Source organism: Nicotiana attenuata, unplaced genomic scaffold, assembly GCF_001879085.1.
Source record: "Nicotiana attenuata strain UT unplaced genomic scaffold, NIATTr2, whole genome shotgun sequence".
NCBI classification, from domain to species: Eukaryota; Viridiplantae; Streptophyta; class Magnoliopsida; order Solanales; family Solanaceae; genus Nicotiana; species Nicotiana attenuata.
Genome location: NW_017671373.1, coordinates 161,726 through 185,828, shown reverse-complemented (window position 1 = coordinate 185,828; position 24,103 = coordinate 161,726). Strand labels below are relative to the sequence as shown.

At 37.0% G+C, this 24,103-nt stretch overlaps 1 protein-coding gene across 1 annotated transcript; it reads right to left on the bottom strand.

Annotated features, from left to right (window-relative positions):
* Nucleotides 1-21,343: 21,343 nt before the first annotated feature.
* LOC109207868 (heavy metal-associated isoprenylated plant protein 39) lies at nucleotides 21,344-22,288 on the bottom strand. Its single transcript, XM_019370871.1, has 3 exons — nucleotides 22,149-22,288; nucleotides 21,975-22,056; nucleotides 21,344-21,890 (listed from the first exon to the last, which is right to left on the bottom strand). Exons 1-3 carry the CDS (start codon nucleotides 22,155-22,157, stop codon nucleotides 21,643-21,645), a joined length of 339 nt encoding a protein of 112 aa, XP_019226416.1. The 5' UTR covers nucleotides 22,158-22,288; the 3' UTR covers nucleotides 21,344-21,642.
* Between the last annotated feature and the right edge of the window lie 1,815 nt (nucleotides 22,289-24,103).

The window sequence follows — 24,103 nt, the reverse complement described above, 5'->3', positions numbered from 1 at the left end:
TTGAAGCGTTATTTGCATTATGCAATTGAATTGATTAGATTTGGGCCATTTGAAGTCGAGTAATCGTGGCAAGAGCGTGGTTCGGGTAATTTTGAGCCGGTTCGAGGTAAGTGGCTTGTCTAACCTTGTGTCGGGGGAAACTCCCCTTAGGATTTGGTATTATTGATGTTTGAAATGCCTTGTACGCAAAGTGACGAGTGCGTACTTGTGCTAATTGTTGAAAAATCCGGTTTCCATTCAGTACTTAGAATTGCGTTTTCTTTTCCTGTTTATACTACTTGCAAGTTAAGCCTGTTGTTAGCTTAGGGGAGTGATAGTAGGCTATATAGTTGATGTTTACACCTTAATTGCTCATGCTTTGTTGTTGTTTTATAAGGTAAATTGCCAACAAAATACTTTAAATAGTGTGATTTGGTTTCGCAGGGAATATTATGTGTGAGGAAGCAACATGAAGCGTTTGGAGGCAATAATGTGAAGAAAACACCCACTCAAGAAGAACACGAACACAAAGAGCAAAAGAAAATGACTAGACACAAGTCCACCGTGACCGCGGTGGACCGCGGTGCAGAGCACGGAGACAAAGCGAAGAAAATAAATGAGGCAGTGTTCTTGATATGTATAGACTCGTGAGAGTATGAAGATTCTGAAAATGTAAATTTTACCCTATTCCGAGATGTGGGCCCGAGGGGCATTTTGGTCATTTTACCTAATTTCGCATATTGGCTTAGAATTTGCTTATAGAATCAGTTAATTGAAGCGTTATTTACATTATGCAATTGAATTAAATAGATTTGGGCCATTGGAGTCGAGTACTCGTGGCAAGAGCGTGGTTTCGGGTCGATTTTGAGCCGGTTCGAGGTAAGTGGCTTGTCTAACCTTGTGTGGGGGAAACCTCCCCTTAGGATTTGGTATTATTGATGTTTGAAATGCCTTGTACGTAAAGTGACGAGTGCGTACTTGTGCTAATTGTTGAAAAATCCGGTTTCAATTCAGTACTTAGAATTGTGTTTTCTTTTCCTGTTTATACTACTTGCAAGTTAATCCTGTTGTTAGCTTAGGGGAGCATGCCTAATTGATTTAACTGCTTATTTGTTCTACTGCCCTATTTGAATTATGTGCAGCATGCTAGGTTAGAAATACCTGCTTTACCATGGTGTGAAGTTTGATTGAATTGAGTATACTTCTTGTTGCTGCTGTGTATTTACTTTGGGACTACGGGACGGTATCCCGGGAGATCCCCTTTATGTTTACTTTGGGACTACGGATTTGTATTCTGGGAGATCCCCCTGCACTTTTACATTGGAACTACGGGATTGCACCCGGTAGGTTCCCCAGTATTGAGTATTTATATTGGGACTACGGATGTGGTATTCCGATAGATCCCCGCGCATTTATGAGTTGGACTACAGGACTGCACCCGGTAGATCCGCTGGATATTTATATTCGGGGACTACAGGACGGTATCCTGGGAGATCCCCCGGTTTTTATCTCTGCGTTGAGTTGTATTTATTTTTCCGTGATTACTTTATTTCTGTTAAGTGTTGTTGTTCTTCTATCCCGTGTTACCTTTTTACTGTTGCGCTTAAGTATACTGTCTTATTCTACACTGTTATTATATATATATATATATATATAATGTTGTTGATCATGCTTAAAAATATGGAAGCAGATCTTTGTGCGTGGAAAGATGCTTAATTATTTGGGGTTTCCAATTTGTATGTGATTGGCTAGTTTTGATAAGTTTGTAATTAATGGCTAGAGGTTGGTAAGTTTGAACTTATTTTGGATATTTTCATAAGATTCCCTTCACAAAGATGGCAATATGTGCCCAGGATCTTTAGGCATTAAGGTCACATTCATCCATGAAGCCACTTTGTCAGCTTGAATTTCTTTATAAATAGCTATCAACGACACATAAAAAATACCAAGTCCTTGAGAACTAACGGAACATAGTAAAGCAAACTTCAACATAAGGCTGGAGACCGTGGGTTAAATGGGATGGGACCATTGGGCCAACGATTGGTGGGCTCGTGCCGGTCTCGTGGGCCGATTTTTACTGTTGGAACAATTTGGACCGGGCCCGTTTTGTAACGACCCGACTGGTCATTTTGAGTATCTGCACTTTGCTCGGTAATTTAGAGCCAAACTCTATGTTTCAAAGCCTTTAGAGTCCCATTCTAGCCTTCCTTTATTTGCGTGCGCAGTACGGGTATTGACCCGGGAGGCTTATATACAAAAAAAACTGATAAAAATAAGAATTTTTGCCTAAAAAGTTAATTTTAGTTGATTTCAGTCAACGTTTTGAGTAAATGGACCAGGACTCATGTTTTGACGGTCTCGGTGGGTCCGTATTGAAATATGGGATCTGGGCGTATGCCCGGAATCGAATTCTGAGGTCCCTAGCTTGAGTTACGATTTTTTTTTGAAAATTAAAAGTCTGAAAAATCTAATGTTTTTATGAATTGATGGAATGTTTGACATTGTTGATACCGGGTCCGTATTTTGGTTCCAGAGCCCGGTACAGGTCCAATATAGTATTTTTTACTTATTTGTGAAATTTGGTGGGAAACAGATTCGGTTTGACGTGATTCGGACATCCGGTGGTAAAAATAGAGATTTCAAAGCTTTCTTGAAAATTTCATTTTATTGGTGTCCAATTCATAGTTCTAGGTGTTATTTTGGCGATTTGATTGTGCGAGCTAGTTCGTATGATATTTTTGGACTGGTGTGCACTTTTGGTTTGGAGTCCCGAGGGGCTTGGGTGTATTTTTGGATCATTGGTTGAGAGACTAGTAAAGTTAAGAAACTTGGGAGTTTGACCATGGTCAATATCGGGTTAAGACGACCTCTTTTCAGTGTTTTGAGTGTGCGAGCAGGTCCTTAGCGTGTTTTATGATTGAAATTCATATATGGTTTGTGTCCGGGAGGTTCCGGATGTGTTTCGAGGTGGTTTCGGATCATTTCGGAGAAGTTTGGGTTTTGCTAGTTTTTGGTGCGACACTGTTCATTCGCAATTGTGAACCCTTTATGGAAAATGCGAAAACATTTTTCATCCGCAATTGCCAACCATTTTCGGCAATTGCGAAAACAATGTTCATTCGAAAATGCGAAGTTTTGTTCGCAAATGCGACATCTGCAGCCTGTTAAGTGCTGAGAATTCCGAGTTTTTGCTTCATTTTTCATATTTTTGAACCCTAGCTTCGATGTGAGGCAATTTTGAGAGGGGATTTTCATACCAAAACATTGGGTAAGTATCTTTAACCAATTTCCAACTATATTTCATGATTTTATACAAGATGTAACATCAAATTTATGGAAAAAATTGGGGATTTTGTCAAAGTTTTGAAAAATGAAAAATTGAGATTTGAGAGTCGAATATGACTCGAATTTGAAAAAAAAATACATATTTGGACTCGTGAGGCTGTGGGTAGTCATGACCTACCCTTGGACCCGGGTTTTGACCGGGCGGGCCCGGGGTTTCTCTTTTGTTGACTTTTTAGAAATTGAATAAAAATCATAGCTTTATTAATTGAAATTATTTTCTCTTACATTGTGTGGTGTATTCAAGTCGTCATTGGCTAGATTGAGTCGAGCGGAGGCGAATTCGTAGAGGGAAAGGCTAAATTGAGTGTTGGATTAGCCGAATTGAGGTAAGTGTTTTGCCTAGCTTTGTTTAGGGAATTTTTCCTCCTATTTGTCATTGTTTACTACATGCGGGGATGATACATATATGAGGTGACGAGCGTATATGTATGTGCCAGGGTTAATCAGGCTCGGGGGGTGAATTATGTTATATTTGTGTTTGTAGAATTTTGTGACATTCTGCTTAATGCCTTGTTTGACTCTTAAATACTAAGGATATAATATTAAATGATAGATATAAAGACTTAGTTTGTTATAACTTGATGGAAATTGTAAGAATAGATTGATGTGTCTAATTCGGTCATCTCTATGCGAAATCATTACTACATTACTACAAACGAATTTCTTGAGATGCTAGGCTCTATACTTGTGTTGTGGATCATTTATGAGATTCGTGGAAGTATTTGAATAATACGGTTCTTGAGGCTTTCTGTACCATTGTTGACTTGAAAAGTTGTGATTTGGAATGTGTTTGGAATATCCGTTTAAGCACTCTCCTTGATGTTATTTGTGCTTCCCGCCTTATTTGTCATTGATACTCATATGCTTGGTAAGAAAGAGTGTAAAGCACGAAGGGTGATGTCGTGCCATTGTTTATACATTATCATGTGAGGGAGAGTGTAAAGCACGAAGGGTGATGCCGTGCCATATTATTGAGAGTAAAAGCACGAAGGGTGATGTCGTGCCACATTATTGAGAGTAAAAGCACGAAGGGTGATGCCGTGCCACACAATTGAGAGTAAAAGCACGAAGGGTGATGCCGTGCCATATCATTTGAGAGTAAAAGTACGAAGGGTGATGTCGTGACATTTCATTTATATTGTTATGCTTGTATGTTATTGTGAGGTCATGGCACAAAGGGTGTTTCCGTGCAGGTGAGGACGAGGGACATGCATTATGTTGTGATATCTGTTTCCCGTGTATACATTTGTGCCCTTACCTTGAGTTGTTATTGTTGTATCTACATATTTTGTGTGACTTGTTGTTATTGTCCTGTACTTGATCTTTATCTCGATTGTTGTTGCACTATCCATGTCTTTTACTTGCTTAACTTACAATTACCATGTCAATTTCTGCTTCTATATTATATGTTGTATCTATTCTGTTGCACTTCAATATAAGCCTTCCACTATGCTAGCCATTCATGCCTTTACTTGTTTATTTGTAAAGAACATGTGTTTTTCCTCTTAACTGTTATATTTGTACTTGGCCTCCAATATGCTAGTTAATTGAAGTTGATATTTCCTGTTTTTCAATTGTTGTTGTTACTCACGTGCTTTCCGCTTAGTCCTTTACTGTGACCCACATGTGTATCCTTGTCCACGGTTGCTACTTGCGTATTTCCTACTTAGAAGTTCCTATTATTGTGTTCTTGTGGATATTTCTACAGCGCACTAGAGTGAGACTAGCCTGTTAGGAGTTAGTCTTAGGATGCTACTGATCATCTACTGATGTAGGGCTTTATCTGTTGGGTATTAGTATACCTTCCATCTTTTTCGTATTTCCTATATTTCTTATATTGCTGTTATTTGTTATTTTATGTTATGTTATGTATCTTATGTTATTTTATGTTATTTTATTATGAGCTATTGATAGTACTAATATATCGTCTCTCGTTGCTTCTTGAGCCGAGGGTCTCCTGGAAACAGCCTCTCTGCCCCTCGGGGTAGGGGTAAGGTCAGCGTACATATTACCCTCCCCAGACCCCACTTGTGGGATTATACTGGGTTGTTGTTGTTATTGTTGTTGTTGTTGTGATATGGTTGTTTCTGTTATACGATCACTTGGGAAAGATGAGTTGAACGCACGAAGGGTGTTGCCGTGCTAATTGAGTTGTTACATAATTTCATTTATACATGGTGAGGATGAGATAAAAGCACGAAGGGTGTTGCCGTGCCATGTGATTTGACATTTTGACATCTTTGACATATATCTCGTACCAGGAAAGATCGTAAATATTCTATTGTGGTTCTTTATAGTATTCATTGTCTGACTCGCCGGGTTATATTTGATACTTTTATCTGTTATACTGTGAACTGCTTTACTGTTAATCTAATGTACAGGTTATTTAAATAAGCATCTTTTTAACTAAAAGCCTCGTCACTACTACAACAATGTTAGACAAAATACTTACCAGTACATGGGGTCGGTTGTACTGATACTGCACTTCTCCACGTCCCGTGCAGATTTTGGAGCGAAGTTGCTGGTGACGTCAGGTGCTGATTCGGAAGATGTTCGTGCGTTTGGATATAGCTGCCACTTGTTCTTGGTAGTTTAGGTTATTGCTAATCTGTTTATGTAACCTTCAAACAGAACATGTATTTATTTGTATCAGTTTTGAAATTCCAAATCCTAGAAGCTCGTGATTCGTACTACCTGGTCTTGGTAAATTTGTAAATGTTCAGTTATCTATTTTCTACTCTCTTATAATCTTAGTTGAGTTGTATTTTTCTGTTAGTTGGCTTACCTAGCGGGTTGAGTTAGGTGTCATCACGACTTGTGGTTTTTGGGTCGTGACAAGGTGGTATTAGAGCACTAGGTTCGTAGGTTCTACGAGTCATGAGCAAGTGTCTAGTAGAGTCTTGCGGATCGGTATGATGACGTCCATACCTATCTTCGGGAGGCTACAGGGCATTTACGAAAAATCTCCCTTTCTTCTTTCCTTATTGTGCGGCCTTGTTTCAACTTGAAACCTACGACTTTGAATCTTCCTGATCGCTCATATGTGATGTTGCGCGCTCAGCATTCGCTATGTGCCAACGATATGTGATGATGAAGATAGATTACGACGGGCTGTGGATGCTTGATCATCATCCCGATGTGTTGCCTAGCCTTTGAAGCAGATGTAGTGTTAAATCTTCTAGTCGTCCATTTGTGGTGCGAGGCGGGTTTATATGTTTGGTTGGTAAGCGCAGATTCTGAAAGATTGGTTGGTGGCCTGGCTATTGTGATTAAGGTAAGTTCATGGCAAAGTGTCGATTTGAGTATAACCGGTGGGCCATCTTCTGTATGATAAGGTTGGATCATGTGTCTCGTATGAGGTTTCCATTTAGTGGAGTGCGTATGTTATCATTTTAGAGAAGTTGGGGAGGTTGTTCGAATGATGCAATGATGGATAAGAGCTTGTCAGAGTCTTCGGGGTGTTCTATGATCAGCATTTCATGAGTTTTGAAGTATTTAGCTAAATAGTCGTGTAGTATTGGGGCATGATGCAAAGATATGGTACTTTGGGTTGTTGATGAGGTGTTCTGTGGCTTCGATATAAGTGGTGGAGGCTGCCAATGACGATCGGATTGTAGGCTCATGGGCCGTATCAGTTTCGGGACCAAGAGCTTTTGTGGTTATTTCTTTGAATGGGCATATGTTGGTGAAGCACGGGTTGCTCATTGCGTATTAGCTACATATTGAAGATCAGAATAAGATGAGTGGATTTAAGGACTTTTGAATTTATCTACGGAGCAGTGAATGGTAATTGGATCCGATGTATTTCCTTGTCAATGAGGGTCTACATGTCAATGTTGGAGTGATGCGAGTAATGGCTTCGGATTCCCAGGAGGTTTCCTCAGGGAGGGCATATCGGATTGAGTTACTTTCGGCTTGGCAGTCTGCGTAACTCGGTTGAGTTAGAGGTGATTGGTTCTTATTCCTCGATTATGTGTTAATGAGTTCTGAAGAATTTATCATGGTTACGACCACGATCGGAGTTGATATTTTCTACGTGTATAGAGGCTATATTGCGTGTGATGGCGTTTTCTTGGATTGGGTTAAATGAAAGATTCTAGGTTGATGGGGTGTTCCATTTGCTTATGGTTCAGAGTTGGCTAAGAGATTTTCGTAGTGTTGCGAGTGCCATATTAGAGGCGATGCGTCGTGTGGGGTTGAAATTCCAGGTATAAGGTTGCAGATAGTTTTGGAGGGAAGGATATGAGTTCTTGATGTCTCGGACAATTTCGGGTGTTTAAGGTTTTGCTGGCACTATGTGTTCCTATTGGAGTAGGGTTTGCCTGTTGACAGGTACCATGTGTTTTGACTTATGGGTGTTTTTCCGTGACATGACGGAGTATGAGTTATGTGTCAGCAATTGAGTAGCAATGTTGAGATTGGGTATGAAAATTCTGGTATTCGTGAGGCTTAGAGATTGAATGTTCTTGTTGACAGCCTATTCCTGGATTACGAGTTGAGAAGAAATGTAGAGGATTGGATGATTGACGGTAGGTGTCATGGGAAAGTTGCTATAGACTTTTGGAGGGTTTATTACATGTTCGCGGAAGATCGGAATTTGGTTTGGGGATTATTTTGAAACTAATGAGAATTTGTATTTTGTATCGGATCAAATTTGTTTGTTATTGCACAGTTGTTACCACGAGTATATCATCGGGCGGAATGGATGTTATTCGCGCCATGGTTTGTGTGATATATATATATATATATATATATATATATATATATATATATATATATATTCCTCTCTCATACAATGACGGGTTGTGAGTGTTACATGACTCTTCACACACGTATTGTGATTCAGTTTAGGCCTCATGGCACTATGGGCGAGGTGGCCTTTGTGATGTTGATTTGCTTATTGCACCATGGTTGTGCTTGTCCTTCTCAGTATTGTTTGTTCCTAAGGATTTTCCCCATAGTTATATTTTTATACACTCTATTGTGTTTGATATTGACGCACATGTGATCAGTGAGCCCGAGTATTATGGCTCAAAGGGCAACCTATGTGGATCGATAAGATGGGATCGGGTTGCACGCTGCAACGGTACAGTGATGAAATGTGACTCCTTATTTCTATTTCGTGTATATTGCTTTCACCCAGTTGAAATTAGTTCATAGTAAAATGCTAAAATTTCCCTGCCTGTTTAACTTGCTTAGTAGTTTTCTTATTTATTTTTCTTACTGTTATCTGTCATGTCTGAATTATTACTTGTTAGTGTACGGAACCGGGTTGCGTGTGGCTCCATATGATTATTGTTGGTGCTTATCGGTGTGTCTGCTTGTATTGGCTAAGATGAGGTTCCTAGACCTGAAATTTGCGCTATTGTATTGGGATGAGGAAGGATTAGAGGAATAACACTACATTTTGTTGAGGATTTGGACAATGGCCCTGGTCGGGCGAGTGAGTTTCTTGGCTTATTGATCAGATGAGTGGTTAAGCGGGTATGCGTGTTTATTTCATAATTGGTAGGGTATGAGGGTTTTGAACAAGGTTCTAATCGATACGGGGTTTGCTATCGGCACCGGATTTGTTTTAGATTTGGTTTAGGCACTAATGGTGGTCAGCAGTTCCTACTGTGAGTGTCGAAGTGATGGAGTATATCATATGATTACATCTTGGGTTATGGTTGTGACTTGATATAGCTTGTTCAGATTTATACAGTGTGTCGATGTGGGATTCAGGTCTTGCAATGAATTCTGGATGTTAAAGATTGAGTTCTAAGGTTTAAGGACCAAGGTTGAAATAAGGATCTCTAATTATGCTATGTTGGCGGGCTTAGGTGGATCAGGGTGACGTGGGATCACCCCCAGGTTTATGTTTAGTAAGGTTACACCATGATTTGATAGCTTTGGAACGGCTCCTAGCACGTTCGAGGACGAACGTGAGTTTAAGTGGTGGAGGATGTAACGACCCGACTAGTCGTTTTATCTGTACTTCGCTCGGTGATTTAGAACCATACTCTGTGTTTCGAAGCCTTTAGAATCTCATTGTAGCCTTCCTTTATTTGCGTGCGCAGTCCGGGTATTGACCCGGGAGGCTTATATGCAAAAAAAACTGATAAAAACAAAATCTTTTGCCTAAAAAGTTAATTTTAGTTGATTTCAGTCAACTTTTGAGTAAATGGACCTGGACCCGTATTTTGATGGTCGCGGTGGGTCCGTATTGAAATATGGGATCTGGGCGTATGCCCGGAATCGAATTCCGAGGTCCCTAGCTTGAGTTATGAATTTTTTTTGAAAATTAAAAGTCTGAAAAATCTAATGTTTTTAAGAATTGATGGGATGTTTGGCATTGTTGATACTGGGTCCGTATTTTGGTTCCGGAGCCCGGTACAGGTCCAATATAGTATTTTTGACTTATCTGTAAAATTTGGTGGGAAACGGAGTCGGTTTGACGTGATTCGGACGTCCGTTGGTAAAAATAGAGATTTCAAAGCTTTCTTGAAAATTTTATTTGATTTGGTGTCCAATTAGTAGTTCTAGGTGTTATTTTGGCGATTTGATCGCGCAAGCTAGTTCGTATGATGTTTTTAGACTGGTGTGCACTTTTGGTTTGGAGTCCCGAGGGGCTTGGGTGTATTTTTGGATCATTAGTTGAGAGACTAGTAAAGTTAAGAAACTTGGGAGTTTGACCATGGTCAATATTGGGTTAAGACGACCTCTTTTCAGTGTTTTGAGTGCGCGAGCAGGTCCATAGCATGTTTTATGATTGAAATTCATATATGGTTTGTGTCCGGGAGGTTCCAGATGTGTTTCGGGGTGGTTTCGGATCATTTCGGAGAAGTTTGGGTTTTGCTGGTTTATGGTGCGACACTGTTCATTTGCAATTGCGAACCCTTTATGGAAATTGTGCAAAACACTGTTCATCCACAATTGCCTACCATTTTTGGCAATTGCGAAAACATTGTTCATTGGGAAATGCGAAGTTTTGTTTGCAAATGTGACATCTGCAGCCTATTAAGTGCTGAGAATTCTGAGTTTTTGCTTCATTTTTCATATTTTTGAACCCTAGTTTCGAGGTGAGGCGATTTTGAGCGGGGGATTTTCATACCAAAACATTGGGTAAGTATCTTTAACCAATTTCCAACTATATTTCATGATTTTATACAAGATTTAACATCAAATTTATGGAAAAATTTGGGGATTTTGTCAGTATTTTGAAAAATGAAAAATTGATATTTGAGAGTTGAATATGATTCGAATTTGAAAACAAAACACATATTTGGACTCGTGAGGCTGTGGGTAGTCATGACCTACCCTTGGACCTGGGGTTTGACTTTTGTTGACTTTTTAGAAATTGAATAAAAATCATAGCTTTATAAAATTAAAATTGTTTTCTCTTGCATTGTGTGGTGTATTCAAGTCGTCATTGGCTAGATTGAGTCGAGCGGAGGCGAATTCGTAGAGTGAAAGGCTAAATTGAGTGTTGGATTAGCCGAATTGAGGTAAGTATTTTGCCTAGCTTTGTTGAGGAAATTTTTCCTCATATTTGTCATTGTTTTCTACATGCGGGGGTGATACATATATGAGGTGAAGAGCGTATATGTATGTGCCAGGGTTAATCATGCTCGGGGGGTGAATTATATTATATTTGTGTTTGTAGAATTTTGTGACATTCTGCTTAGTGCCTTGTTTGACTCTTAGATACTAAGGACATAATATTAAATGATAGATATGAAGACTTAGTTTGTTATAACTTGATCAAACTTGATGGAAATTGTAAGAATACATTGATGTGTCTAATTCGGTCATCTCTATGCGAAATCATTACTACATTACTACAACCGAATTCCTTAAGATGCTAGGCTCTATACTTGTGTTGTGGATCATTTATGAGATTTGTGAAAGTATTTGAATAATACGGTTCTTAAGGGTTATTGAACCATTGTTGACTTGGAAAGTTGTGATTTGGAATGTGTTTGAAATATCCGTTTAAGCACTCTCCTTGATGTTATTTGTGCTTCCCGCCTTATTTGTCATTGATACTCATATGCTTGGTAAGAAAGAGTGTAAAGCACGAAGGGTGATGCCGTGCCAATGTTTATACATTATCATGTGAGGGAGAATGTAAAGCACGAAGGGTGATGCCGTGCCTTATTATTGAGAGTAAAAGCACGAAGGGTGATGCCGTGCCACATTATTGAGAGTAAAAGCACGAAGGGTGATGTCGTGCCACATTATTGAGAGTAAAAGCACGAAGGGTGATGTCGTGCCACACTATTCAGAGTAAAAGCACGAAGGGTGATGCCGTGCCATATCATTTGAGAGTAAAAGCACGAAGGGTGATGTCGTGCCATTCCATTTATATTGTTATGCTTTTATGTTATTGTGAGGTCATGGCACGAAGGGTGTTTCCGTGCAGGTGAGGACGAGGGACATGCATTATGATGTGATATCTGTTTCCCGTGTATACATTTGTGCCCTTACCTTGAGTTGTTATTGTTGTATCTACATAGTTTGTGTCACTTGTTGTTATTGTCCTGTACTTGACCTTTATCTCGATTGTTGTTGCACTGTCCACGTCCTTTACTTGCTTAACTTACAATTACCATGTCTATTTCTGCTTTTATATTATATGTTGTATCTATTCTGTTGCACTTCAGTATAAGTCTTCCACTATGCTAGCCATTTATGCCCTTACTTGTTAATTTGTAAAGAACATCTGTTTTTCCTCTTAATTGTTATATTTGTACTTAGGCCTCCAATATGCTAGTTAATTGAAGTTGGTATTTCTTGTTTTCCAATTGTTGTTGTTACTCACGTGCTTTCCGCTTAGTCCTTTACTGTGACTCACATGTGTATCCTTGTCCACGGTTGCTACTTGCGTATTTCCTACTTAGAAGTTCCTATTATTGTGTTCTTGTGATATGGTTGTTTCTATTATACGATCACTTGGGAAAGATGAGTTGAACGCACGAAGGGTGTTGCTGTGCTAATTGAATTGTTACATAATTTCATTTATACATGGTGAGGATGAGATAAAAGCACGAAGGGTGTTGCCGTGCCATGTGATTTGACATTTTGACATTTTTGACATATATCTCGTACCAGGAAAGATCGTAAATATTCTATTGTCGTTCTTTACAGTATTCATTGTCTGACTCGCCGGGTTATATTTGATACTTTTATCTGTTATACTGTGAACTGCTTTACTGTTAATCTAATGTACAGGTTATTTAAATAAGCATCTTTTTAACTAAAAGCCTCGTCACTATTTCGACGAGGTTAGACAAAATACTTACCACTACATGGGGTCGGTTGTACTGATACTGCACTTCTGCACGTCCCGTGCAGATTTTGGAGCGAAGTTGCTGGTGACGTCAGGTGCTGATTCGGAAGATGTTCGTGTGTTTAGATATAACTGCCACTTGTTCTTGGTAGTTTAGGTTATTGCTAATTTGTTTATGTAACCTTCAAACAGAACATGTATTTATTTGTATCAGTTTTGAATTCCAAATCTTAGAAGCTCGTCATTCGTACTATCTGGTCTTGGTAAATGCGTAAATGTTCAGTTATCTATTTTCTACTCTCTTATAATCTTAGTTGAGTTGTATTTTTCTGTTAGTTGGCTTACCTAGCGGGTTGAGTTAGGTGCCATCACGACTTGTGATTTTTGGGTCGTGACACATTTGGCCCGTCAAGGGACCGGGATTGGGACCAGACCGGTCCCTTGGTGGGCCAAATGGGCCCTACAAATTTTTTTTATAAAAAAATAGTCATTTGGCTTTTGAAAAAAGTAGCCGTTGGGTCTTAAAAAAATAGCCGTTTAATCTCCCCCTCCCCTCCCGTCCCCCCCAACTAATTTTTAACCCCAAACTTTTTATTATACTTTTTTCCTATTTTCTACTATAAATACCCCCTCATTCTTTTATTTTTATTACAAAATCAATATCAATCTATCAAAATCTCTCTCTAATTTTCTTCAATACTTGCTACAATTGTTTACTTTATAAAAAAAATAGTGAAAATATTGTGAGGTTGCTACTATTGCTTACTTTATTCAAAAAATATTTAAAAAATATTGAGCTTGTTAGAATTTGTAAAAAAGATTGTGAAGTTGGTTAATTGGAGTCTTCAACTCTTCAACAATAATCAATTTTCAACAAGTTGTTCGTTAATTCGGTAAACTCGTTCCAACTCTTAAGTCTTAATATTATAGTTTTATTTAGTTTCTATTACTTGATTAATTAAGATATCTTCTTTAAGAAATATTTTTGATAAAAGTAAGAATAAGGAAAAATCTGAGACTGGCGAATCTAGTGATACTGCTGTTCCTCCTACCTTGCCCCTGGCTCCCCGATTCAAACCTCGTGGCCGTCCTACACCTGCTATTTTTTATACCGATAATAGTTTATTACGATTTACCGACACTGAATTTTGCCATAATATTGCACCTGGTGAATTTTTAGACCATGAATTAATGAATGTCTCTATTCTAATAATTATAATGCTACTAATGAAAATGATGATGAGGAAATTGATTTTGATGAAACTCAACCGGACGATGATACACCCACTAGTCATGCTCCTGATGTTGACCCAACTAGTGATAACACTGCTAATCCTAATGATGACCCAACTGATAGTCCCGTTACTGCCCCTACTTTTTCTAGAGAACCTACCAAACGGACGGAGACATCTCCTGTTTGGCCATTTTTTACTCAACTAGTTGAAAAAAATACGGCTAAGAGTAAAACTTATGGTTTAGAATTAGCTTTTAAATATGCACCGATGCAGTCGGGGACGTGATCTTTGGATAGACACATAGCTAAACACCCTAAAACGCCAAATATCTTCGTATGAAAGCTCTGGCCAAGGGGAAAAATGCACCTAGTCCTAGTCAGATTGATCCTAGTACAGGTTCAAATCAATTTCAATCGGGAATTAACATTGTTACCGGTGGTATTTTATATTATGATCCAAGAAAAGATCGGGAAGAATTGGCAAAATTGGTAACTGTTATGCGCTTACCCTATAGATTTCCTTCTGACCCTATGTTTGTGTATTACATTAGAAAAATTTATAATCCTTCTTATAGAAGTTTTCTTTGCACAACCGTGAAGAGCGATATTTATACATATAAGCATGAATATGAACAATATTTACGCTACTTATTTACTCATATAAATTATCATGTTGCTATTATAACTGATATTGGTAGAAGTAACAACGACTGTGATTACCTTACTGTTACACATTGGATTGATGAGGATTGGATAATGCAAATGCGCATAGCTTATAGAATAATTGCTTCACGACACACATGGCAGTTTATTGATAGCACAGTTATGAATATTTGCAGATATATGTTTGCATTAGTGACAAAATAATATCGGTTTCAATAGATAATGCTACTAGTAACACAAATGCTATAGACTTGCTTATCACTACGCTAAATCTTGCATTCAGTAACATTTTTCATGTTAGATGTATTTTTCATATTTACCATTTAATTGTGGGTGATGGTATGAGAATTTTAAATATTCAAACTGAAAAGGTTAAAATAGCTCTTAACTGGCTTTTTCATTCTAACCGTATAAGTAGACTTAGAGAATATTTAAAAGGTGCGATGATTGTGGCCTAAGAGAAAGAAAGGTTCCTAAACCTTGTCCAACTAGATGGAATTACATGTATGGAAGTTTGGTTGTTGTATATGAATATAGAAGCTCCCATAAGCTCAACGTTTAATGCACATGTAAGTGATGATGATAATTACCTTACGATTGGGGATTGGGCTAATGTTAAAATGCATGTTGACTTTTTTAAAACTTTTATATTGCTACAAAAGAAATTTTGGGGCAATATTATGCTACTATTTCTAACTGTTTGGTTTATATTGCAGAACTTGCAAATTTGTTTGCTCATTTTTCACAGGGTGGAGAAATTTATCAACTTGCTATTGACTCTATGAGAACAAAGTTTAAACACTAATTTTTCCCTATTCCCCTTATTTATGGTGTTGCTAATTTGTTAAATCCTTGTATGAAATTAGGAGGTCCTCAATTTTGGTATGAAGTTGTTTATAAGGGTTTAGCACTTGCAGATGATGAGGAGCCTAAACTTTCGGAAGCAATAGCCTCAACTAGAACAAACGCTGAAACTATTTATAATGCTTATCAAGTTACATTAAATCAGGCTAGACCAAATGTTCTAACTCCTTCTTTTTCTGATTCTTAATCTTCTAAAAGAACTACGGGAGTAAGAGGACTTAGTGTTTGGTCAGAGTGGGTGTTCTAGTAGTAATGATTTATTATAACTAAATGAGTTTGAAGTTTATTTGTCGCAGAGGCTCGAGAAGGTGAATCCCAACGGCACCTTTGATATCTTGCAATGGTGGAAGGACAAAGAAATACTCTTTCCGGATCTTTCAAGGATGACCCGAGTTTTTTTACCTATTCAAGTTTCAACAGTGGTATTAGAGAGCGGTTTTAGTTAATCAAGACTTAAAATCGGTGATCATAGACAGTCTATGAGGGATAGCTTGGAAAAATCAGTACTTTTCAAAGATTGGATCCGTTCAGAAAGAAGAAATTTTGGACTTGCTGAATCACAACTAGAGATAGACGAAGCTTATAAAGAAATGCTAGCTGAACTTGCTGAGGATACTGCTTCGTCCGACAATGGAAGCGAAAATGAACAAGCAACTTTTGTGCCACCAACAACGGAACTTCCTCCAAACCTTGAAGGATTAATGAAGTTTGTAAGAGATAGCATGTAACTTGTATGAAGAAAAATTAGTATGTAACTTGTATATTTGACACTTCTTGATTAGTTCCTTTTTCTTCTCAATGGTGGTATTAGCACCTTGTTGTGCTCATTCCATAAGGGGGAGGAAGATAAAGAAAGATGTTGCCATATTTTTTATTGCTATAATAAATTTACAAGCATTGCTTTGAATATTTTTTTACAATATTTTTTGTCTATAAATTTGAATTAAAAAATTAGGTTACAATTCTATAATAAAATTACAAGGCATTGCCTTAGATGTTTTTTTAACATCTCTTTGTCTCTAAGTTGTATTTAATTAAAAAAATAATTTATTGCATAGCCATTGGGCCCATTTAGCCCATTTGGCCCGCGAGCCCGGCCTGTTTACCATGGGACCATGAGTTAGTGGGCCCGGTCCCGGGCTGGTTCCTACAAAAAGAACGTTTAGCCTGGGACCGTTGGAACTGTTAATCAGGGACCGAGATTGGCCCGGGACTGCGGCCCGCGAGATTGGTTCGTTTGAGGCCCGGCCCACTGCCGCCCTTACTTCAACAGAATACATGAGACAACTCAACGAAGAATCTATTTTAGAAGCTTATTAAAGTATTTTGACACCCGAGCATCTAAAATTATAAAATTTCCTTGAACTGTGTTGTATATATAATGAGTATATTATGAGCCCGTTTGGATGAGCTTGCTGTAAGTGACTTTTAAGTCAAATGCCTAAGTTAAGAATTCTAGCTTTTGGCTTATTTTTGTCATTTAGCTTAAAAATAAGTGCTTAAAAACACTTTTTTATTTTATCCAAATATTACAAAGTGACTTAAAAGCTATTTTGGCTTAAAAGCACTTAAAATAAGCCAATCCAAATGGGCTCTATGTTCGGTTGAGTGGTTAAGCCCTAAAGCCAAACATATTGAGGGTTGAAATGCAATTGACCTTTGGGTTAAATGCTTTGAACCTTTGGAGTATTTCTTTTGCGTTTTTGCGTTTCCTAATAAAAGAGAGACAGGGATAATAATGCATTTCATTTTAGTGTTATGGGCGGAATTAATTTTTAATAATGAATGGCATGCAACTTTTGACTTGCACGCAATTGTTAGACAACGAACATAATTGAGAACTGCAATAACTTGTTTTGAGAACATTTTTAGGGGATATTTTCAATCAAGTTGCACATAAAGCTCATCGGCACCCTTAAACAATTGAAAGAAAGTGCTGTTTACCCTGGAATCCGGATAACAATTGAATTTATATGGGGTTTTAAGGATCCGTGAACTAAAAGATACAAAAGGTTTGGATTGAGGAAAATAAAAGATAAAGACTCAACAATTGCTGCTAAAGTAAATAATCGCAGAATATAATATTGCTTAGAACAATTGTGCTTGATAGCGTACAAGAATTGAGAGAGATGGTACCGTAGTGTAATGGTTTCCGATCCCCTCTTTATGGGGTCTTCTCCCCTTTTATACATTCTGATTAAGGGTAAAAATAAGGTAGGTAAATTAATTACATCGTGGATCCCTGTAATTACGCCTTAATGGCCTGAAGTGGTTGAGAAAATCACGTTTGGGCGAGATATCCGGCGACGCTTGGTTATCCGTTACGAGTCCGGCTCCCGACCTTGTGTGTTTCTCCATCCGGTGGTGACTCATATCGAGCTCTGCAACGGTCTCGAAATGACTCGACCTCGGTTGTTGACGTGGCCGTCGTTCTACCTTGCATCCAGGTCGGGTTCGATGGCCCCGACTTGCCCCGGACCGGACCCAACCCGGTCGGGCTCAAGCAAAAAGGGTATCACCCAATACAAGTGCAAAGAACATTATTTGTTGGTCATATTTTTGTCTCATCTTTTACAACCTTAAATTCTTTTCTTTCATGTTTGCATGCTAGGTGGATGTATTGGGGTGGGGTACTGATATACTGTTGTCTTCTTCTTAATCAAGGATGGTGGAATCCACTGTATGCGTCTTTATGGTCAGTTGCTCGCTTTTTATTTATTTTTAAAATTCTTGCAAAGGAAAATTTAGGTCCGTAATCCCTTTTTCTTAGATTCATGAGTAAACAGGTTCAAGATTTAAAATTTATGAATTCCTTTAATATTTTCAAGTTAATATAAATAATCATTGAGTTTATAGTCAAATATTTATAATATTTTGTGAATTTATTATTCCCTATGTCCACTTTATGTGGCGGAGCTTGAATTTCAAGAGTCACATTTTTCATTTTGACTGTGAGTTCGGATATAAAATCTTTAAATTTTCTTAAATAAAATTTATATATTTGAAAACTACATAAAAAGTTCTTTAAAATCGCAAAAACTAACAATTCAAAATGTCTTAAGACATATGAACAAATCACGGTCAAAGAAAAACTTATTTGACTCTCGACATCCGAAATCCGCACATAAATTGGGATAAAATGAGTAATACATATACAAAATATGAACAAAAGCTATCAAGTTCACTTGAATTCATAGATTACAAAATTATATCCGCCTCTGGGTTCATGATCACTTAGGGGTCATTTTATTGGGAAACAAATTATTCCAAGATTAATTATTTAGGAATTAGTTATTCCAATATTGTTATTTTAGTTCCGGAATAGTTATACCGCAATTTATTTCAACTAAATATAAAATAAAATCATCTCACATTTAATATGGAGATTTATCCCTCGTATAAAAGGAGCACTTAGTTGGCAGAACTAAATAGTTGGTTGATAGTTTTTGAGTCATAATTTCCACTTTAGGTGTCCACTATTATTAAAGTTTGGATGGACGAACATTTTAATTGGTCGAGCATGTTTGGCATTTGTATGTATTCAGAGCTGCTCTTGATTACTGAATCCAATACATATTCGTTCTATTTTACTTTAGACCATACATTTCACTTATTAAGGATCCGTTTGAATATAGATTTCAAAAAAATATTTTAGAAAAACTGATTTAGGTAAAGTTTAATGTAAAATTAAAAATGTATTTGGACATGAATTTTGGGACAAATTTTGATATGTTAAAAAGTTTTTTTTTTCTTCCTTTTTTTAGCTAAGTCCCAAATATTCCCAAAAAGAGGTCTGAAGCTACTTGGGATTTGAAGTTTTGATTTTCAAATCTCCCGAAAAACTAAATTAATTCTATAAACAAACGTATATTTGAAAAAAAAAATTGAATTTTTTTTTCCCAAAATTTATGGCCAAACGCCTACTAAGAGTCAAATATTTTAGAATTGATCAATATTTTAGAATATATTTTTTATTATACTGACACGAAAAAAATTACAAAATATCGTACTTTTCGTATAGTTTTTAAATATTTAAATAAGTTGTACTAATACAATTTAGCTTTAAAAGAAATATATCATTGAAAGATGCATCTTTTCTTTTAATGAAATTTTTTATTTTGTCTCATACAACTGACACTAGTTGTATGAGATATTTTTTTTGTCTCACAATTTTGTGGACCCGATCTTTGTGAACTCAAAAGTGTAAGATTAGGGTTCATAAATTTGTAAGAAAAAAAATTACCTCATACAACTAGTATTAATTTATGAGGCACACGATAAAACTTTTCCGTGACTTATCCATGTCCATGTTAATTAAGGGTATTAATATGAGTCATCGTTACGCAAGCACACAGTTTCTGTCGCGTATTAACAAAAGAAGGTGCTAAATTCCAGAAGCAATCAAAGATTCAGATGGAAATTTTCCATTCAAAAATCAAAAGGGCCGACAAGAATGGAAAAAAGAAATGAGTGGATTCGATACACATTCATACACGGATTGACTGAAAGTTAATCTGAGCTAACGTTTGGAAACCCCATGCATAGAAAGCTTAAATTATGGTACTGCCTCCAATTCTAAACATTAATTAATTGTCCTAATAAATTGAATTTATTTTAAAATATTTTAACGATTTAAAAGAACAAGAAGTAATTTATACTATCTTTTTTCAAATTCAACCTTTACTATTTCAATTAGTATAATATTAGTTAAGTGAGATATTTAAAAGGAAATGAAAGGTAGTTTACAGAAGTACTCAGGGTATTAAAGTTATTCACTAAATAAGAAGTACTTCATTTTAAGGGATGTGCATAGATAATGACTACTCTCTCCCGTCCACAATAAGTGACCAATTTGCTTTGGCCACACCCATTAAGGAAATAATAAATTCTAAACGAAAATAGTTAGTGTGACTAAACTACTCTTCATTAAATGTTGCACCATAGTTATAGTAGTACTTATTCTTCTCAAACGTGAGGAGTAAATGACTTTTTAGTAATACATACATAAGGGTAATTTTAAAAAAATAAATTGAATTTTTTTAATTATATAAATGAACATTTATTTTGGACCAAAATAAAAAAATTAAATTTGTCACTTATTGTGGACCGAAAAGAGTAATATTTAAAAACCAAGTGCAGATAATAAGTAGGAACGGCCTCAAACTTATTATCGAAAAGTCACGTTCAAGCGATGTCATGGGCGGCTTTCCAGCCATGCCCCATGACCCCTTGGGCGCGCCCCGTGGCGTCCTAGCGAACCTCCCAATGCCTAGCGCCACGGACGGCCCCGTGGTCTTGGCCGCGCCAAGTGACAAGCGCGCAGGTGCCTCTGTCGCCCCACCGATATCCCTCGCGAGCGCCCTGCCGCAGGCAGAAGCCAACAGCGCCGCGCGCGCAGACCGTGATGCCAAAGACACTGCTGCTGACAACGGGCCTGCTGCTGCCTTATAGAAAACTAAGTCATTTTCATTGTAAATATAGAGTAGTTTATTTCATGCACTTTCCATTATGTTTCTCTAGCTTAATTAGGTCTACTCCTGTAACTTTGGTTTATTTTTTTAAGTACTATTAGGGGGGATCAAGCAATCAAAACTTTCTAGCAAGCAAGCAATTCTCTGTACTGGTGTCTCTCCCCCTCGACACCGCGTTGCTTTTCTGTAATAGCTTTCATTAATGCAATCAAGCTTTCTTTCATTCTGAATTCTCATTTCTGTTCTCTCAATTGCTCTTGACATTGGTTTTCCCGTACGGCACTGACAATCTCGTCTAGCGTACGGAGGGGACCTCAGTTGGCGGACAGCAATTGGACTGACATCAGTTGCCTAGCCGTACGTCGCCCTTCCAAGGAATCTCAGGAAGGCGCCGCGTATCAGATTGGATGATAAAAACAAAGTCCATTTCGTAAAAGTCGTGTAACTACGTGATATCGAATTCACGGAAAGGGATGTTACATGCCACAATTGTCCAAAAAACACACACACAAAATAAAGTAGGACGCCAGCATACTGATTTTCCCATTTTTGTCCAATAAACAGAGAAAAATTATTGTTATATTCATTCTTAAACGCCTACATTTTTCTCCTCACCAAACGAAGTTGAAATAATATAAAACAGAAAATAGAAAAGTTGAAAGGAATAACGGGAAGAAACAAGACAAAATTTTATTTAATTAGTCTAAAGAGACAAAGAAGCGATTCATACTTGCAATTTGAAGAACCAAAGCTTCTCTATCAAAGCTTTGAATGATTGTTTGGATTGTACTATACCAAATCCAAATGGAGATAAGTCACTTCTGCGGCTCTTCTTTCTTCTCTTCTTTCTTTTCCTCTTTCTTTTCTTCCTTCTTTTCCTCTTTCTTTTCCTCTTTTTTCTCTTCTTTTTTCTCTTCTTTCTTCTCTTCCTTAGCTGGCCCTACTGATAATATATCAACTTTACCCACTGCCTTTTTCAACTTCTTTACCACTGCTACTGCATCCATTTCTCCTATTACTGTTAGTTTCTGTTCCTTCAGATCTGCTGCTATTGAATCTACCCCTGCACTTAATCTTTTATTAGTAAATAGTACAAATCTGATTCTCAACTTTTCTTATGACTAAAACCAGATCCAATTGCAATTACCTAAAATATCAGCTGCAGCTTCTATGGCTTTCTGCTTTGTCTTTTCATCAGACATGGTGAGCACCTTCATTACCACTTTCATCTGATTGACAAGAAAAACACAAATATAGTTTTAACAAACAAACCCCTAAAACAGAGAGAACAGTGAAAATAGAGAATACGTTTATACAGTACCTGAGCCATTTGGAGTATGAAGGATTTGCTAGGATAGTTGTTGGACCAAAATGAAGAAATTTTGAAAAAGAGGCCTTGTTAAATAGGGGGGCAACAAAATGTGGCTGTGTACTATTATGCTGACCCCAAAGGTTGCCTAGATGACGCATTTGAGTGGAAATCTAGGCAGATTGCATATAGTTTTAGCTATCGGGTCCTCTAATTTGTCTGTTTCTCATAATATGACCCCTGATATTAAATGGTTTAACTCCAATTTTTTTCAAGGAACTTTGTATTAATTACTCGCATTTTACAGATGATCTTTCACAATTTTCTTTTGCATGTTATATTTATATGTATAAAAAGAAAACAATACTCCCTCCGTTCCAGTTTATGTGAACTTATTTTTATTTTTTTGGCCCGTTCTAAAAAGAATGATCCCTTTTTAAATTTAGAAACAAACTTAAACTTAAATTATACGCTTAATGAGAAGCTTTTATAACCACACAAGTACTCTGGGCCCCTTTTTAACTTGTTTAGGACCATAAATTTCAAAAATCTTCATTTTTTTTAAACTCCGTACCCAGTCAAACAGGTTCACATGAATTGGAACACGGAAAATAGTAACGATGACATAGTCCTTTTACGATTCATTTTCTCGGGCTAAGAATCTGCAGGAATTATCTATTTTTTTTAAATTTTAGTGGGCAAAAATTTAAGTTGAAAACTAGTTGGCTAGACCACCCATTACAGTCAACTGATCGTAAGTGTTTCTTTTCCAAGATTATTATTTTAACAGTTGTGAAGAAAAAGAATTTGAATATGACCACGAATAGTGTGGTAATTATATGGGTCAAAATACGCTCTAGAATATTTGAAATAAGATAATACTAAGGAAAGGTTCTCGAGCCGCCGTTAGTCGAGGTGGATCAAGAAGTAGTAAAGCTCATAGTCGAAGAGTCGACATGAGTCGTGGTCGAGGTACCAATCATGGTCGAGGCGGAGCACTATCGATGAAGCTGTAACGACTAGTTTTCGAAATAGGGTATTAAAGAAAATATTCTATGAATATTCTCTGTACATGTACTATTAGGGTTTACTAGGAATATGTCTCGTACAAATAGAAAAAAAAAAAAAAGAGAATAGAGGCACGTGAGACTCAATTGTAAAAACAACACTTTGTAAAAGATTCATCATTATCAGGTGGAAGGTTCTTTTGTTCCCTCTCTTGCTGATTAAATTATTCCTCTTAATTACACGAGTGTCATTATATTGTCATTTATTGAATATCATATACACTGCTGTTGTTCTTGATAGTAAAAGGCATTTATTACATAATATCATTATCATCCTCATAAACGCCTTTCAACTACCTTTTCTAATAATTGATATCAAGATATAAGGATATTATTCTTAACTAAGATTAGCTTATGTTTAACGGAAATTAATTATTTGAACTAAGATTTACGTTTTGGGGTCAAACATCAGTAACATTGTACTCCATTTTGCTGATAGCTTTGTAAAAGTCGCTCTTTCGAACTATAGGCCATTTATCAATTTGCATACATTATAAGTTGTAACATTCAGTTGATATAAGCCCCAAGTAGCATGAAGGCGCCCTGAAAATTCCTTGGATTAGCACTGACATAATCCTCACAGAATGGCCGAGTCGATCCGACCTCTCCTCAGTGAGGTAGGCCAATGAAGGTATGTGTCATAGGGTTTGAGGGACCTGTTTTGAACCGGATTATTTTAAAAAAGACTCGGTATATATAGGACCCGTTTGTTCATAGATATTTTTTTCTTTTTTTTTCGATTTTTTATTTCAAAAATATGTTTTTGTCCATGAAATTTTACAAGTTTTTGGAAATTTTTCAAAAATGATTTTTTTAAAATTTTCAAAAATTTTTGTTTCTCCGCTCACAAAATTGCAATATTTTTTCAACTGAAATGCATGTCCAAACATAATTTCAAAT

Excerpts from the sequence above, each read along its gene's own strand:
- LOC109207868 (XM_019370871.1), bottom strand. Across the intron at positions 21,891-21,974 it reads AGCTGCAGCTGATATTTTAG|GGGTAGATTCAATAGCAGCA; the intron begins GTAATTGCAATT and ends GATTAAGTGCAG.